At 40.2% G+C, this 17,974-nt stretch overlaps 1 protein-coding gene across 1 annotated transcript; it reads right to left on the bottom strand.

Moving 5' to 3' along the window:
- Positions 1-559: 559 nt before the first annotated feature.
- On the bottom strand, positions 560-17,583 carry LOC104453658 (cleavage and polyadenylation specificity factor subunit 3-II). The gene is given in 19 exon segments (XM_010068269.3): positions 560-1,068; positions 2,192-2,350; positions 2,449-2,581; positions 2,950-3,069; positions 4,456-4,810; positions 4,813-5,023; positions 6,655-7,290; positions 7,973-8,069; positions 8,516-8,657; positions 9,835-9,939; positions 11,688-11,757; positions 12,930-12,995; positions 13,869-13,932; positions 15,038-15,174; positions 15,614-15,687; positions 16,492-16,609; positions 17,009-17,081; positions 17,160-17,337; positions 17,437-17,583. Coding segments are annotated over 19 exon segments (2,925 nt in total). The 5' UTR covers positions 17,462-17,583; the 3' UTR covers positions 560-906.
- Positions 17,584-17,974: the final 391 nt, after the last annotated feature.

Below are 17,974 nucleotides of genomic sequence, written 5' to 3'. Positions count from 1 at the left end.
TAGCGGTCCGCCACCACCTTCTAGATCTGGCTTAAACAAATTTCACGTTAGTTGCTTTCATTTCCATGTCAACTTCTTATTTATTTACTCTTAGACGTGTGTCAAAAGTTAGGTGAATGTTAATAGGTAAAATCATGCCACATAAGTTGCTAACGTGACGATTTGAAACCACCTAATATTCTTTTTATTTTATTTACAGATTTTTTTGGCAGAGTTTACCTATCAAAATTTGATTTTTATTTAACAGAAATTATGTAGAACCTCCAAAAAGGTACATATGTCAACAACATAAAATCACCAGTAACTTTTTCGCCATTTTTCGAAACTTAAAATACACCATTTCATTCTCTGATTCCTGAGAAAGTCCGCAGTACAAGTAATACAGCGGTTTCTTTGTCCTCCTATACCTCCTTTAACCCCCTCCCGAGGCATTAATCTTTGCTAAAACAAGGTCAAAAAGTTTCAATTCATGAACTTCCATTTCACTGGCTTCTCAGTCCCATACGCTTATGCCCTAGATCCCCTGCCAAATGCACTAGCAATGGCTGAAAGCTCAAGCAAAGAAAAACAGGGAGTGTCATGAATCAGTCTCAGCAGTACAGCACTACACAATTTCCTCTTCAAGTAATTTACAAAGGAAGCAACTCGAGCAATGAGCGAAGCATCAATCAAACTCTCTGCATAGGAGCTTCACAATACACAGCAACCAATACAAACAATAAGAAACTCCAACAATGCTGAGAGAAAACACGCAAAAACGAAGCTCAATCAACAGATTGCCATGACTTATTTTAAAATAAATGTTAGGAGGAAATCTCTGGTTCTGATGCTCTCTATCTATACATAAGGACCATCCGAGAGGGGCGAGCATGAGCACTTCTGTGATTTTTCTTTGTTTCCCTAACATTATATCTGCTCATTTCCTTTGAGAATGTTGTACTTGCAGAGAGGACAGGTTGCATTCATCTTGAGCCATTTCACAATACATGTCGAATGGAAATGGTGGTTGCAGGGGAGAGCATGGAGCTCTGCTCCATCCTCATACGAGGTGAGACATATACAGCACTCCTGAGGAAAATCAAAGGAGAAAATTCATCTTAAATGCAAGATATGTGCTCAGGAGATGTTATATTAGAAACTCCTAGCTCCGGTATTCACAAACATAACTTAAATCAAACCTCTCAAGTGTTTTTTCTCACATACTGCTAATTAGACCCTGAACCTTACTAGGAATGACGGATGACAGGGCCATATCTGCCATTACCCAATCCAAATGTAACCAAAGTCTAAATAGAGCAAAGAAAACTATAAATGCATGTGGACGGCATAGCAGGAGACCCACAACATCCAATTTCCAAGATCTGGCACATTTCAAGTTGGTAGAGTGCACGATGGCACCTTCAAAGACAATTGGAGGAGATTATCACATTATTACAGAGAAAAACAGAGTTTACTGCCTGCTTTTTATCAGGAGCTTGTGATTTAGATTGATGCAGCAAATGGGGAAAACAAACCAGCTGATTAGGTAGCATGGGCTGCAAACCAGCTGATTAGGTAGCATGGGCTGCAATGGGGAGTGGCATGTTCTTAATTGGTCTGCCACAGAAGCAAGACCTTATCTAGCTTGAATGCAATATCCACAAGATTGGGGTCACTACTTATATTGATTAAACAAATTGTTTGAAGCATTCTAAAAGAACCATATACTCTTTAAGTTGATCAACGTCATGTGAACCAGGGCACGATCTGGCTAGACAAAGTGAAAACTGAGGCTGAATCTTTTCTACTTTCGCCATTGTCCCTAGGGATCTATCTGAAGTGTAGAATAGTTGGGTTCTGATGCTTTGATCATGAATGAGGTTTTAATATCATTCTCAAACTGCTGATGACCCAAAACTAAATACATGCAGATTGTCTACCATTTTATTTGATGCAGTGTAGAATAGTTGGGTTTTGATGCTTTGATCATGAACAAGGTTTTGCTATCATTCTTGAAGTGCTGATGACCCGAAAGTAAATAAATGTAGATTGTCAGTGTTTCTTTTTCCAATGTCTTTCTTTACTCACAGATTTGGATCATTGGATAACATTGCCACCAGTAGTCAGAACATGTATCCGATGCATAGCCCATACTATCAAGCAAAATAATCTGTTGGAAAACCAAAGTTGTCATCATAGCACAGTAACTCACCGCATCCTCAGGCAGAAGCAATCTGTCATTTGCAAGATATCCGCTAGTTGTTTCAACAGGAACCATCTTTCCAGCTCCAACAACAGTTTTTTCACCATTGCTCAATATATGAAACTTGTATTTAGGAAGGATACTGAGATCGGCCTCTGATGCACCCTCCTGCTCAGTCGTGAAAACAGAAAAGACAATTAAAAACAGCCCCATAGAAAAAGTTGTGGCCAAAAAACAGGGCCCTTTATTATACGATAGGCTCATACCTGTCCAGCAACAGCATAAAGAATTGCAATAATGCATGGTAGACAGCAACAAAGAGCAATCCCAATCAGACATGCCAAAACAACACAAAAGATGGCAAAGAATACGTCAAATGCCAGAAATACCACAGCCAACCTGCACAAACTCAGAATTAGAAAGTTCAGCAGTAGTAATTCTTGTTTTCTTGTATTCAATAATCATTCTTCTCTGTGCCAAAAAAGTCACTGCATGAATGATGAATGAGAGAGAGAGAAACAGAAGAGACCAACAATCAAGAAGACCAACAATCAGTTTTGATATCAAGGAACATCCCAGTGGTTCAAGATTAATGTCCCCAGGGCCCCCAAAAAAAAAAAAAAAAAATTCCCATGTCCATAATACAATAGTGATGGAGTTGGCTACATGGTTGCAGGATCCAAATACTAAATGCCTCAAACAAGCAAAAACATAAAACTGAAGTTCTCTTAACACAAGAAAGAAATCGAGAAGGGTCGACATCATACCAGTAGAGACGAGGCGCTTCAGCTAAAAGAATATCTCCACCAGAAACTACCCAGTAAAAGCCAACTATCCACCACAGAAATGAGGCCATGGTATTAATTGATTCACAGCGTTTGGTGACACTGCAGAAGTCATCATCAATAAACAATTAACAGCCAATAATAAGTGAAGCTTTACAACTCCAGCTAAGCAACTAAACACAGAGTCAGTTTGAGAGCAAAGGTTGAGCATCAATGCCAAGATCATAAAATGCCCCTGCATAGACTTTGTAATGGCAAAAGCATGGCCCGACCATTTGCTAACTTCAGTCATTAAAAAGACGGATCTTCCTAGAATATGCCCCATTAAACTGAATTGGATATGTCCAGAAAATAAAAGTACATTAATTAAAGTGATCATTGTGAACTGCAAATTATACCTAGAACTCCAGAATAACTTTATATTAGCTTCTCAACAAGGAGCATTAAGGATTCTCTCTTAAAAATGAGCTTTCTATTTAGAAATTTGGCATTCATTAGAACTCCCGTCAAATTAAGCACTCCATGGAAAACACTTAACTAAGCTCTTCACTACATACTGCAACTAAAGAATGTGAACAAGATGGTGGTATCTGTCATTTCCCCCGACATTATCCTCTGCCTCATTTTTTATTGCGCATCACTACTCTTCATGTGAGTGCCCAAGAAAATTCTTCACAACCCATACAAACAAAGACCCCATCACATGCAACCTTTAGCAGAGTGTCAACAAGAAATGAACAGAATGTCAAAATATTAAAGATGGGCCACGGAGGGATCACTCATAAGGAACATGAAATGATAAATGACAGGAAGAGTTCTCACTCTCATTTGGTCATTCATGTAATAGGATGGAAGAAAAAGTGCAATGCGGGTCCATTTCTGTCATATTCAAAGTCACCACTTCAAGAAGCTAACATTTATGTCATGTTTTAGAAGTCTGCATTTTATGCTCTGGTAATTCTCCATTTCATCTAACATTCTTGTTTCTAGAAAGAAAAATATGAACTTGGGACATCCTAATTTCCTACCGTTTCCCCAGTTTGTCAAGTGGTCAACGGAGGAGATTGCCTCCTGGCCGACACCCCCTTCTCTACTTTCCACATTAAAGAAGAACGAATTGCTTGTAGATGAAATTGATGATTCTAATCACCCAACGAAGAGAATTCTGGTCATAGAAAAACATGCTCCTGATAAGTCAAAGTCTGAATGGATGACTTTCCTTAGAAATCCAAGTCCCAAATGGATTTTTTCTACATTATTACAGTAATCCTTTGTTCTACTTCGCCTCGCAACCATCAAGTATCATCTTGGCATTTCTCTCCATTTCCTCTAACTTCCAAGAAGGAAATTTCCGCGAACTGCCACTGTATCACACCCAAATATCAAAAATCATGTCCAATCAAACCTAATTCCACTACTCAAACTAAAAGTCAACCACTGCAATCAAACTCGAAACGAAACAATCCAGAGAAACAAACTTAAACTCACTTCGACTGAGCCGTGCTGCCCAAAGCCGCGTCCACGCCGGCTTCCTCGTCCTCGCTGTCGTTCACGTAATTGTAGTTCTGCTGCCGCTCCTCGTCCCGGACCCTCCGCGCGCTGCGCCGCCGGTACTCAATCCACACGAGGACCACGTGGACCAGGCACTGCGCGGCGTACCCGCAGATCCAGAGCCGGATCGGGGTGTTGGGGTGCTCGTCCGCGGTGACGACGAGCATGACCACGGACACCAGCACGAACGCCGTGTTCCACATGATGTCCAGCGCGACCACGGGCCGCGAGTACCCCCAGTCGGCGCGCCGCTGCTCGAGCTCCCGCGCCGCCGTCTCCCGGACCAGCATGGAGGGCCGCGGCGGCCCGCGGCCCGGCCGAGGAGGACCGCGAGGGAGGGCGGGCGGGGCCCGGAGTCGGAGGAGCCGGAGCCGCCGTCGTCGGCGCCGCTGCCCTGGCGGGAGGCGAGGAGCGGGGCCTGCTGGTCGGAGCCCGCCGCGGCCGCCGCGGCGGAGGAGGAATTGGCGGCGGAAGAGGAGGAGGCGGACATGGTGGCGGCCGGGTACTATCTGGGTTGGGGACAGGGGGCTTGCATAACTGGAAAGTTCGTTCCTTTTCAACTGGGTTTTCGCGCAGTAGAGAGAGAAAGAGAGAGGGGGTGAGGAGGAATGGAGAGATGGGTCTTTCCGCCGGTTCTGCTGGGACCGCTGGGTCTTCTCCGTCGCTTTGGTCGACGTTGTTGTTGTTGCTGCTGCTGGGGTTGAACGGTAGATACGAGGAAGCGAATCGTGTCGTGGAGCGAGCTCCAACTCTCTCTCTCTCTCTCTCTCTCTACTTTTCTTTTTGCAGCAGAACGACAGGCTTCGCGGGCGGTATTTTGGCCGGTGGGAAGAGGTAGGGTATGTAAAACGGACCGACCGAATGGAACTGTCCAGATCAACTGATTTGGTCTGACTTCTGGCAGTGTCCATTCCGTTCCCGCTTCTTAAAATTGGGATCAATGTATTGAACCCTCCAGTCGAACGCTATCTCGATTCGATTCCAAATAATTTAAAAAGGTAATAAAAAAGAAGTAATGAGAAAAAAAATAAGTGATCGGTTATCCAGCTCCAATTTTGATTTTTGGAAACCGTATCTTCTAAGTTTTAATTCTCGATTCCATCGTGAATGTAGATCGGACAGGAAATCGATGACACTCCTAATGGGGGTTTGGCAAAGAGAATGCGCACGTGCTTGCGCGCGCCTCACTTCCCACTCCTCTCGTGGGGTCTGTGCGTTTTTCTCCCTTTTTCAACGAGACGACGTGGCGAGTTAGCTGAAATTTACCGGTCGTTTTAATCGGGAGAGCGTACCTTATTTTCTCCTTCGCCTTTCCTTGAGAAGACCCTGTGTTATCTGCTATTCTAACGTTCACTTTGGTGGGGTTGGGCACGTCCATGGATCTCGTCGAGTCATTTCAGTCATTAATCATTCCATCGCTATTGCCATGAGTTGCCCGCGTCGGATCAATGATTTGTCCCTTTTGTCCCCTCGAGTTATGCTAAATCGTATTCGGTTCCCCTTTTGGCAATTGTGCCATCTCACTTTACCTTTTCTTCGGTTGATTTACTCAAATTGTCGAAATCGGTGGCTTTGGTGGAGGGCCACTTCTACTGTCACCATATTGTACCGTGCAACATGACAAAGCACAGTAGACTATCAAAACATCGAGAATTGTCGATTGAGGAGGCCTGGAGTTGAAACTCCCACCATTCATTCGTGCTTTGGTTATGGGGTGAACGCGTCACTCGTGTTTAAAAAAGTAGAAATCCATTTAGGAGGCGGCTGGTCAAGGGCTTTCCTGTCAAATTGTTACATCTTGGATCAAGAATTCGTCACCGCCTCCACTTTCGGTTTTCAAAAGAACTGTGATCGTAACTCATACCGACATGCCTGCGTAGTCAAACAGACCAAAGCCAATTCACCATAAACTAAACAGAGCACCACTCATTTCCCCTCTCCCAAAAGATGTTCCCAAATCACCTGATATGATTAAAGAGGCAAACTCAAGTCTAGAGTTTTTATAGTAGAGATCAATTTCCACGCAAGCTGCTCATCTCCCGCTAACCAACTGCAACATAAAAACATGGATCCGCATCCACTGAGGGGGTGATCACCGACTCTATAAGGACACTGGTCCGTCGAGCAAACGGCGACATGAAGCGACTCCACCTTAATGTATTCCCTGAAATCTTGGATTTCCTCTTGACGAAATTCTTTTGAGAGTTCGCAGAGTAAAGCCCGAAGTAAAGAACATTGCCTTGAAGAGCACTGTAAACTGTCCGTGAAATTATGATCTGGCTCTTCATTTTTCTTGCTCGAATGTGCAGGGAAACAGTAAGCAAACTTTACTTCATGCCTTTCTTTCCTTAGAAAGTTTGGAAGCTCATCTTGGTGGATAACTTTAGCTGCTTTGTTGCCTTCGATCACGACAATTCCTTCAGCTACCCTTTCATCCCTTACTTGCAAATATGGCCTCACTTCAGTGTCTCCTGAATGTGAAAATCCATATTCCCCGATCCTTCTGGAGAACTTGAAGTTCGGGCTCAATGAACTCCGCACAAATGCATCCGATGCACATGCTTTGACAAAGTGAGTCGATGGAACACTCACATTCTCGTTATTTGCAGGGTCATAACATGGAATTCCTAATTCAGACTCGATTTTCCCCTTCAGAGAAGCCATTTTAGGCTTCTCCCCATGCACGAGTATTACATGCTTCGGTGAAAGAAATTTAACAAGATCCATTATCCCTTTTGCATCTGTGTGGGGACTGAAGGATAATTGATGAATCTGGACACGAAGCACAAAAAGTAAGCATATATTACAACATAGACGAATTGCATCACCTTGCAGGTTCTTCTACATAATAATTGTACTGTTCTTCTAAAGCAAGCTTGTTTGGTAAGTGCACATTCATATATGAAGAAGGGGGAGTGTATGATTTGACATAATTGATGACATCGACTGGGCAATGCCATCAAATTATAGACCAGAGCCTGATGATAAATATTTTCACACAGTGACTCCAAAGTTGGTATCATGGATAAGTGACTGACAAAAGCTATAGACAAAGGCTTGGGTAGAGCTGCCAAGGTGAGTCAACTATGCAAAGCAAACTTGGACACCAAGAGGGAAATTGACACTTCAAGTTCTCATCCATTTTTCAGTATCTGACTTTGCCTAGGTACATTGTTCGACAGACTTGGTTTATTTTAACTGCGAAAGCATTCTTTAGATACAAATTAAGAGTACTTACTAGGTAAATTTACAAATAAACCCAGGTGGGGTAAAGTGGAGAGAGCTGAAACAAAGCAAAAGGAAGACATGCCTTTTCATTCAGTTATAGAAAGATTTTAGAACTAACTTGAATAAGAATGACAGGTTTAACTAAAATATAAAGAAGAGTGCTTTGGTAGATGGTACACTGACAACAAATAAGATACAAGCATGATATACAGGAGATGATACAAACCTGACATCGAACATCAATCTGCGTGTCCTTATCCAAGTCAATTTTAGTGGGTTTCCCAGACATCAATTTATGTCCTATGGTTCCAGCCACGCAATACCTGGAAGATAAGCAGCGAAGGAGGAAACTGAGACATGATTGCTGTGGGATGATAGATACTATGCATGTGGTTTTGCTTTCCTGCTTATATAGTCCCAAGCCCCAGATATAGGAAGGGCAGTAAGTACCAACTCATGAAAGTTGTTTATGAGTCTCAATATGCAAGTAGTCATACAAAAGGTCATGATGGCTTGAATTCATAATTTGGACTACCATCTATTTGGAGGTTCCACAGGTTTGAAGGGGAAGAAGCTTGTTAAATTACCACTTTGGGACCTTCCCAAAAATAATAATTTGAAGTTGCCACTAAAACTTTGGAACCCACTATACATCGTAGATCCAATGAAATATGATAGAGTTTGATTTCTGCATGTTTCGCTCTTCATCCCTAGAACCACCCACAAAGACATTATTGAACTATCATATGGATGAAGAAAAGGGATTCACCCAGGCAGCGTAACAAGATTGATTTCAGAAGGTGCCCAGTTCTTGAAAACTTCTAGAGAAAATCCACCACTGATCATCCCAGGTGTTGCGAAAAGCACACAGGGTCCAGGAGAATTAATCATGGAACGGTCAAAATTGCGAACTGCGACATCAGAAACTAAATTATGAGATATTGAAACTCCAAGCTATCTAAATTACTTAGCCATACAAACTATTTTATCAATATGCCAGATGTACCAAGAGGAAGCTCCAACTAACTCTTTCATGTGAGTGTTATTCTGCACATTTTTGTGGAACATAATCAATACTACTCTGCTGAAATTTTCGGCAAGGAAAAAAAAAAGAAAAAAACAGCCATGCTAACAATACAAAAGTGATGCTGAGTTTCATCCAATTAATCAATTACAAGCCTGTACAATAAACTTCATCACAGGAAAATGAAACTAAAAGCTAATCTCACTATCGCATTAATCATATCATTAACTTCAACAGCATATTATGGCGGGATGAATAATCCATCAAAAGATAGCTATATCACTAAAAAGTTCATGTTTTTGGCAACTTTTGTCTTTAGACATTTTTCAAGCAAATGGCAAACATAAGATGGCCAGGGACTGTCTGTCAGCTGATCATCAACAGAAAAATCAAGCTAGACAGTTCGACAACCGTACTCGCTCTCTGCCCGAACTAATCACCATATAATGAATGCTTAAACTTGCTTGTAGTCCGGCACCCATCATGACTGAGGACAGACAATAATACTAATGACTAGTGGTCCTTATAAATCTGATGCCAAGAGAAAGGTAAATGCCCATGTAAACCCTGCAATATTTTCTTTCAATTTCTTGCATCTTGATATGAAAACCACTTCAATTGATGAGTGGCCAATTAGTGGAAAATTTAGAGTATTATGCTGTCATTTCTTCTTTTGTTGTCACTGCAACTAATATTGCAAATCGTCTCATATAGCAACATGATTGTCTGAAGGAACAAGTTCAGCTGCAATTTCATTGCCAAGGGTTGTCCTAATAGGAAAGCTGCAAAACTATCATGAAAGGCTTCTTTACCGTGCCTACAAGCTACAGCAATGTATCTCAATTGTTTCTACAGCAATGAATCTCAATTGTTTTTCTAATTAGGTGAGAAAACTAAAGCATGCTAATTAGTACAAGATTCTCATACAGACTTTAAAAAGCAATGCATGCCAATAGGTAATGACATAAAAAGAAATGTGAAGTTAAAATGTTAAGTAGGTGTTATCCTGACTAAAACCCTGAAGTATTCTAGTTTTGCTTGACAATTGCCGGAAATGAAAGTACCATTTTTGAAGTCAAACGGATTGCGTGTTACATATGTCTCTTTGACCTTTTGGCTAGTCCAATTGATAAGCATTTTATAGTACATGTTGGCTTGAATTGTCAGACCTGCAAGAAAGGTATCTAAATCATCAACAGAACATGACCAATCTTACAACTCCAGCATCAAGGAAGAATATAGAGCATACCACAACAGAAGAAAGCACAAGAACTTTCATCAGGATTTACAAATATGCATGTAAGTCATGATTATTCATAGAGCAATCATAGCAGAAATATTATAGTTCAAAAGACAAGTAAGTTGACATAAGAAATATGAATGCATTTCGCAGCATAGCATAGTCACTATTAAACTACTTTCTGCTCAGGTATGCAGCATAAATAGTAAACAATTACCAATTCATTGAACACTATACTTGTCCACAGTGTCCAACAACAATATAAAGATTGAAGCTGAGAATACGAGATTCAGCTCATATGATCAGACCTATTAGGCAAACAGAACAGGAATTGTGCTTCTTATTTTAACTCCCGAGTTTTGAAAAGCAATCTTAGTCTAGACTCTACAAAAGAAGCACCTTTGACAAAGAGGCTATTGGAGACACCCCAATCTCGGGAAGATTGTAGAACGCCTGATTCTCCCAAAAGCTTAAGCTGTTAGGAAACACATCAGCAACTTATAACAAGTGTATATTTTAGTCCTCCCCCTTGTGTTTAAATCTGACCTTGCATGTGACACGAAGGGCGGAACATGCACACAATGACATTACTGGAGACACTTCACACAATGACATTACTGGAGACACAAACCTAATTCAATCAACCATATGATAAGGAGGAACACCAGTATTCAAACTCTTAAATGTGCTCTAATACCTAGTTAAATAAACCCTATTTTCTTAATAATTTAACCAATAAGGAGATGAAAACACAATGTTTATCTAGCATGTTTCTTTACGAAGATAAAATTTAAAAACATACTGTAGAGTAGAAACTCCTACTACATGTAAAGCTTCCTGGAAAAAACTACATTCAAAGAAAGGTAACATAGATGCAGTTGATGCCACCAACATGCAGAAAGAATGGCTCACAAGAAAGAATCTGTCAGAATGCTATTCTCGCCTGTTCAATAGCCATATGATGCTTACACTGTACAACTTGTTCTATCAAACTTCCGTTCCTACAAGCAGCTCAGTCACTCTACTCAAACTAAGTACAAGATGCAGAATAATTCACTGTCTGAGTCACATTTGAAAGAAGAATCTGATCTGCCATTACTTAAAACCATAGATTTTCTATACTAGTTTCCAAGTTTTGTTGGTTGTGCATACAACGTGCCACCTTTAATGTCAAGTGGGGTGGTGCTACCATATCAATCTTAAGCATTGTAGGTTATGCACGCCTTGGATAGCCATCTTTACTAAAAGCTCTAAAAGCAGATTTCTTGGACCACTCTAAAGTTCCCAAATGAATTAACCTTAGCTCTCATCTTTGATCTAACCCAAGGGATTACTAGCTCCTCATAAGCATCAACTTATTATAGATGGAAAAGTAAGCATACAGTCAGATACATACACAAACCAGTGAAAACTTTGGCCAATATATTGTTACCACTGAAGCAGGTTACAATGACAGAGTGCTCTGTGGATATTTGATAAAGTTACAACTCATGTAAAGTGCAGGCATTGCTAACTTTCAGATGCTTTTTCCTATGTATGTTCAGCCTGCATACTAACCACATTGCTGACCCAACAAGATAACAGAAACAAAACTAAGTCAAGTTTTTCCACTGAATGATGCTAAATGTCAAAGTACACAATGCATTAATTTTAGGGGAAAGAAGAGCACTACAAAACCTGCCGAAAAGTATATAGGAACATTCAGATTCATACGCTCCCAGTAGTCATCCAGCAACATACAGAGTTCCTTCATGTTGGAGCAACAATGTCAGAGAAAAGAAACTGCACAGCTACAATGAGTTATGGAAAGTAAGCATTTCCTAGAATGCATATAGAACCTCTAACAGTTTACAGCAATCTATATATATATGTTAACACCACCACAATTGTAATTGAGCTCACCAAAAGAAATCAAATAATCCATGAGTCAAAAAGGTCATGTTCTCATTTTTCTGTTGTTTAATGGAAAGGCACCTTGCTTCTGACTCTGAACGGTGGTTGACAAAGCTATAAGACCTACACTAACATTTGGAACTTCCGGTAAACTCGCTAAGTCAGGTTATAAAGTCTAAGAGATCAGGTCAGGCAGGTGTTGAAGATAAGCAAGGAATGCATTGTCAAATTGACAGCACTTTTGCAAAAAGAGTATCAAATCCACAAACAAGGAATTTGAGAGGGAAAATTACAGCCCAGCAGACTGAGCATTTAAATTGTACAGCCCTAATGATGATATAGCATGCAAACACGTTGCTGTGCTTACATGAACTAGCAAGCGTATTTAACCATGAAAGAACGAGAGGAAGAAGGTGGAATCCGTTGATAGCAGCCGATGCTTATGACCATGAATGTGGCTTTTGCATGGGTTTTACGGTGGCTTTTTCAAAAGAAATTTACATACTATAACTCTCGGATATTGATATAAGTATCATGGTTTCACCAGCTAAAGAGCTATACCAAGAACAAGGGTGGGCTGTATCTCACATCAAATTTAAGGGATAATCGTACATTTCTTACAGTTAGTTTCATCCAAAGACAAGAGGCTTTTGGGGGCCCAACAGTACGGGCAGATAATTGACATAAAACTTATCTAAGTTTCAGGTCATTTTCACCAAGTTTTGGGCATGCGATTGAATAAGCCACTTAATTTGAGTCTGCTAGGAACAAGAAAATTTCTGATACATGGATATTCAAGTACACAAAGGCATGTAATGAAGAAAATTTGAAGCTTGAAAATAGATTTCTAATAAATCCAAATGCAGATATACATGTCCGTCTGTCTTTTGTGCATGGGCGCAAAAAAGTGTGTGTGTGCGTGTGCGTGTGTGTGTGAAAGAAGAGAGAGAGAGAGAGAGAGTAATAAAAAGATAAATGAACTTCAACCAAGATAGTCCTCGGTTATCATGACTAGGATTGAGGTACCTGAGCTCTTCCAAGGGCAAATGTTGGAATGAGCACCTTTCCTCCTCCAGCAACACATTTATGGACCTGTAGGGAACTGATTCAAAATCTGAAGGCAGAGAAAATTTTGAACAATCCAAAGCTATGAGTTAACAAGCTAATAAAGAAATTTGAGCATATCCTTAATACTCCCCTTCACTTGTAGGAAACCATACTTTCAGACTCTATGCAGATCTACTAGTGGAATTCATAAATAACCACATAGAAAAAGGAGAAAAAAGACAATAACCAGAGATCAGAATGAAATGAGAACATTGGAACTTGAAACAAGGAAAGTGAGTATCCAACTGAATCAAGCAATTATCCGACAGCTTGATAGCTAGGAGATTCTGCCAGGTAATGATTCATTCCAGAGAGTTAATTCATAAGAAGTAGGCACACAATATAGGATAATTAGCAGCTCATAGAAATACTAGGTCCATTACTTAATTATTGAACACCGAATGACTTGCTAATAGGATCCTATTTAATGAAGCATGATTAATAAGTCCCTAGAATTAGATAGCAAGTTCCCTTTTCAAATCATCAGTTGCTCAGACCCACTTTATTGTAAAGTCAAGAGTTAAACATTACTGATTATTAGACAACTATATTTCCCAAAGCTGTCGGTAAATGGGCAGCAAATAATCATTGTGAAGCTTATAATAATCTCCACTATATTTCTTATGAGAGATTTGGAATAAATGGTTTCAAATATTTTCTGATTGTCAAACAATCAAAGAAGGCAAATTAAAGGCCAAGGACGAGAACAAATCAAGTTTAGATATTTGCTTTCTGTTTCTAACAAATAAGATATCACCAGTAGATACTCTTTTGGATCAAAAAGTCTAAAGCACAGTTGTAGAAAAAGTCACAGAAGTGGCAAAAGCATGAAACTCCAAAACTGTGAAATTCACATACAGCCATGAGGAACTCCCTTTCACGAGTATATTTGGAATCCCGCACTGTCGTTGCATATGTTGACCTATGAAAGAAATGTATCAGATATGAACTTCAAATATGTCAAGAGGTATGAGCAACACATAAGTTAAATCTGCAATTCCAGATGATCCACAAAAAATAAGTGCCTAAAGAAACAAAAGAAATTTGCATTAGGAAATCCAGGATATGGGAATAATGGATGCTAAAAAAAGTCTTTGCAGAAGACTTGAGACATTCAGGAAAAAAATTAGGAAAAAGCAGCAGTTTCAAGTAAAAAAATGGGTTAACAGCCAAATTCACTACTACAGGTCAGAGCATACATTCCCAATGTGGTCAAACAGAAAAGGGAAAAAAAAAATCTCACTTCACTAGTTATTTTATCAGAAGCATGTGTACAAATTAATCTCAAGAGTCCACTTCAACCAGTGGTCCTTCGTTGCAATTAGGTCTGAGAAGCTTCTCAAGTGGTCTGATCTCAGATTACAGGTTTACAGGTGATATCAGAAAGAAAATGAAGTGAACTGAGTAACCATCATAAATTAACTTGCAGTAATAGATTCACTGTTTCCCCGGATTTATCTCATAAAGATACCTACTATTCACTAGGTCTACAAGTTACATGGCAACTAAAGGAAATTAGCAAACCTACTCATCACAAAAAATGAATGGTAGATAATTGAATGTCAGGGACAAAAAGATTTCACTTTCGAGTGTATCTTTGGACTAATTTCAGGAGGACAAATTTAGGACTGCATCAGCAAATAGGAACTTTTTGCTGTTATGGTGAAGTCCAATAGGAAGTAAGAACCATGAAATTTACTGTTCCATTTCATTGGCATTTAGCTACAAGTAAATATCCACAAAGATTTTTCTCTCTTTTCAATGTTACAGACACACATTCAGGTGTCAAGCAGAGAAAAAGTTTGTGTAGACTAGACATACAGCACAGGTTTGATTTCCCATACCACAAGTGCAAATGATCCTAAGTTTAGGCCACCTATCCAAGCTTTAGTTTGCTTCATTTCCATGAGGTAGGTGGCTTAATACATGGACCACAGTTAACCTACCAAAGGTTGACATCATTGTCATGAAAAAGAGAGAGGTTTTCACGCTTGGTCATATACTCATGTCAAAATGAATTTCCGTACTCTGTGATTAAAAGGTCCAGATGTAGTCGGTCGATTTGAGCAGCTCCAAGATGTCTATCAGGTGTCATGTTATAGTCTCCTGTGTAAACCAAAGCAGAATCTCCCACCTTTGCATAGAACATGGCAGCTCCTATGACCTTATAATCATATTAAAAGAAGACAACACAGAAACAAGAAAAAGATCCAGATCTTAGAATGTTAGCTTGAAAGTACATTGCTTAGTGAAATCCTAACCTATATTTTGAACTTTTCACTACAGTCATACAGAATAAAGCAATTTATCATATCATATATGACAAACATATGATTTGCTCATGATGCTGTACAGCTTGGGTTATTTGTTCAGAACAAACTCACGTTCACTTGCCATTTGCTAAAGTTAACTCTTTCCAAATTTTGTTAATTCATTTTCATTGTAGTCAAAGAAACCTCCGCATACACAACTTAATCTACAAGAAACTTCCCACAATTCACCTTGTTTGAGCTTTTTACTGTTTCTATTCAACTACTCTTACTAAGATGAGTACAAGTCAAGCAACTAAGCATGTGCCAAAGAAATGAAACTTAAAAACCTACATGCCCAGCATAGTACGCACGAATTTGGAGCTCGCTGTCAACCTGCACAGTTTGCTTGAGGTCCACAGCTATCACTACAGGAACAAAGATTTAACAAAATTATTTAATAATTGACTATATGTGCTCATGAAAATAAAAAAGAAAAACATAGTTTCAAGCATCGATGTGTATGACCTGTTTTATCCAAACAACAAACACTATGCATAACCGCAAGATTGTTCTCCATATCGATGCTATACTGAAAATGAGCCCATTTTTAATCAATCTTGAATTCCTTTGGAAAGGTACCTCAGCTTCCAGCTAACATCATATAGAAGACATGATACCATGCTTAAGCCCTCAAATTCCATACTCAAGCAAAACTTTTGCACAAAGAGCAGATGACTTTTTGCAGTAGATTACTTAAGCTTCTATTTCCAAGTATGAAGAAGCACCATTTATTGAATGAATGAGATGAATTCATGGCATACCATTTAGATGATGCAATCCTCATATGACCTACTGTACTTCTTCCTTCTCATCAGTTATGTTCCTAACCACATCTGATGATGTAAGAAATAAATAAACCACTAGAAATCCCAGTAAACTTATTATTTCAGTTATTTAACTCCTGCTGCCAAGGAATGTGTTGAAATGAAATATTTCTATCTAATTCAACCATACAAATGTAGTACATCATGATGTTAATCAACCAGACTGTGGCCAATTATCAGACATGCCGCACACAAACGTGGCAGGAGGATATGCTCAGTCAACTTCATGACAATTGATGACGATCATCCCACAATCACGGCATGTTGTCTTGATGTTACAGAGAGGCCAGTAGAGTAAGCAGGGCTCACAAAGCAAACAAAATGGACAACACAAGAAGCAAGTACCTTTCTTCATGCAGGCCGCAATATGCTCTGCAGTAAATTGTTCTTCTTCACCTCTCCTTTCCACCATCACTTTGCGATAATCTTCCAGCATCAAGGGAGCCAATGCCTTAGTAGGATACTGCAGCCAATTCTCAAATCAAGAACTTATCAAGTCCCCTAACAGAAGTCATTGTCAAAGGGCATACAAAGAGCGCTAATCGCTTCCACATCACTGTGGATGCATCACAATCGCGGTTTTCCTTTCAGTTATGTAAAGGAAAAGGTGGGACTCAAGCTAAGACAATTTCAACCATCTAATCCATGACCAACTGGCTACTAAGGAAGACAAACTCAATTTAATTACTTGTACACCTTTCGACCCATACATTAGGACAACAACAAAAACGATGTGTGATTCGATCATGGCCCAAAAAAAAAAACGCAACTTGATGTTTTCACTAAACGTGATCTCATAGCATAGCAACAACCAGCCACCACAAAAGACACCGCCGCATTTCATCGAACACATAGAACCTACCGTCATGTAGATGGGTCCGCGATAGCCGCAGACTTCGGTGAAGTAAGGAAGAGCCCCGACGTGATCCAGATGACTGCAAGAGCACGCGCGCACCCACATTTCAATCACACGTAACGGAAAGTGTCGAGCTGGGCTATCGCTATTCACTTACAAGTGAGTGATGACGATGCAATCGAGAGCGCCGGTGAAGTCGCCGTCCGGAGCGACGCGCGAGAAGTCCGGGTAGCGGCGGCGGTCGAGGTACCCCATGTGCATGCCGCAGTCGAACATGATCCTCTTGCCGCCGATCGTCACCACCGCGCAGCTCTTCCCGACCTCCTGACCCGCGCCTGAAGGAATCCCCGTCGCGAGAAAACGGCGTGACTCTTGCAGTTCCAGAAGAGAGAGGAAGAGAGAGAGAGGAGAGAAGGAAGGAAGGAAGGTGATACCGAGGACGAGGCAGTCGATCGCCATGGGAGGGAGGAGGGCGCGCTTCTGCGGCAGCGAGCGGCGGAGCTCCGGCGGGGTGGTGTTTTGGCGCGCCTTCGAAGGGGATTTTGCTTGAAAAAGTTCTTTCTTCTTTCGAAATCGGTCCGACCCGGAAAAACCGGGTTTATACCTTGTTTGACGTTTGACCGTGTTACCTTCAAAGTTATGAATATGCGTTTTTTCATTTGATAAGTGAATTTGATTTTTCTTCGAATGAATTTACCTTATAGAAGTAAAAATCATTGATAGATGGAATTATGGTATGTTTTACCACGTAAGTATATCCTACAAATAAATCTCACTGAGTGCAATAAAAAAAGGAAAATCACAGTAACTAACTAAAAAATTCGAATGAACTAAACAATAAAAAGTGAGAGAAATTAATAGTGATTAAAGTTAGTCAGAGATGATGGAGACAAATTGGATGGCAAGAGGTATGAAATTGAGCAATAGTATGAAATGATATCATCCATGAAGTGATTTCGACATTTATGTTCA

The sequence above is a fragment of the Eucalyptus grandis genome, chromosome 7 (assembly GCF_016545825.1).
Source record: "Eucalyptus grandis isolate ANBG69807.140 chromosome 7, ASM1654582v1, whole genome shotgun sequence".
In the NCBI taxonomy this organism is placed as follows: Eukaryota; Viridiplantae; Streptophyta; class Magnoliopsida; order Myrtales; family Myrtaceae; genus Eucalyptus; species Eucalyptus grandis.
The sequence above is the reverse complement of the archived record's forward strand: the minus strand, read 5'-3'. Positions and strand labels throughout refer to the sequence as shown.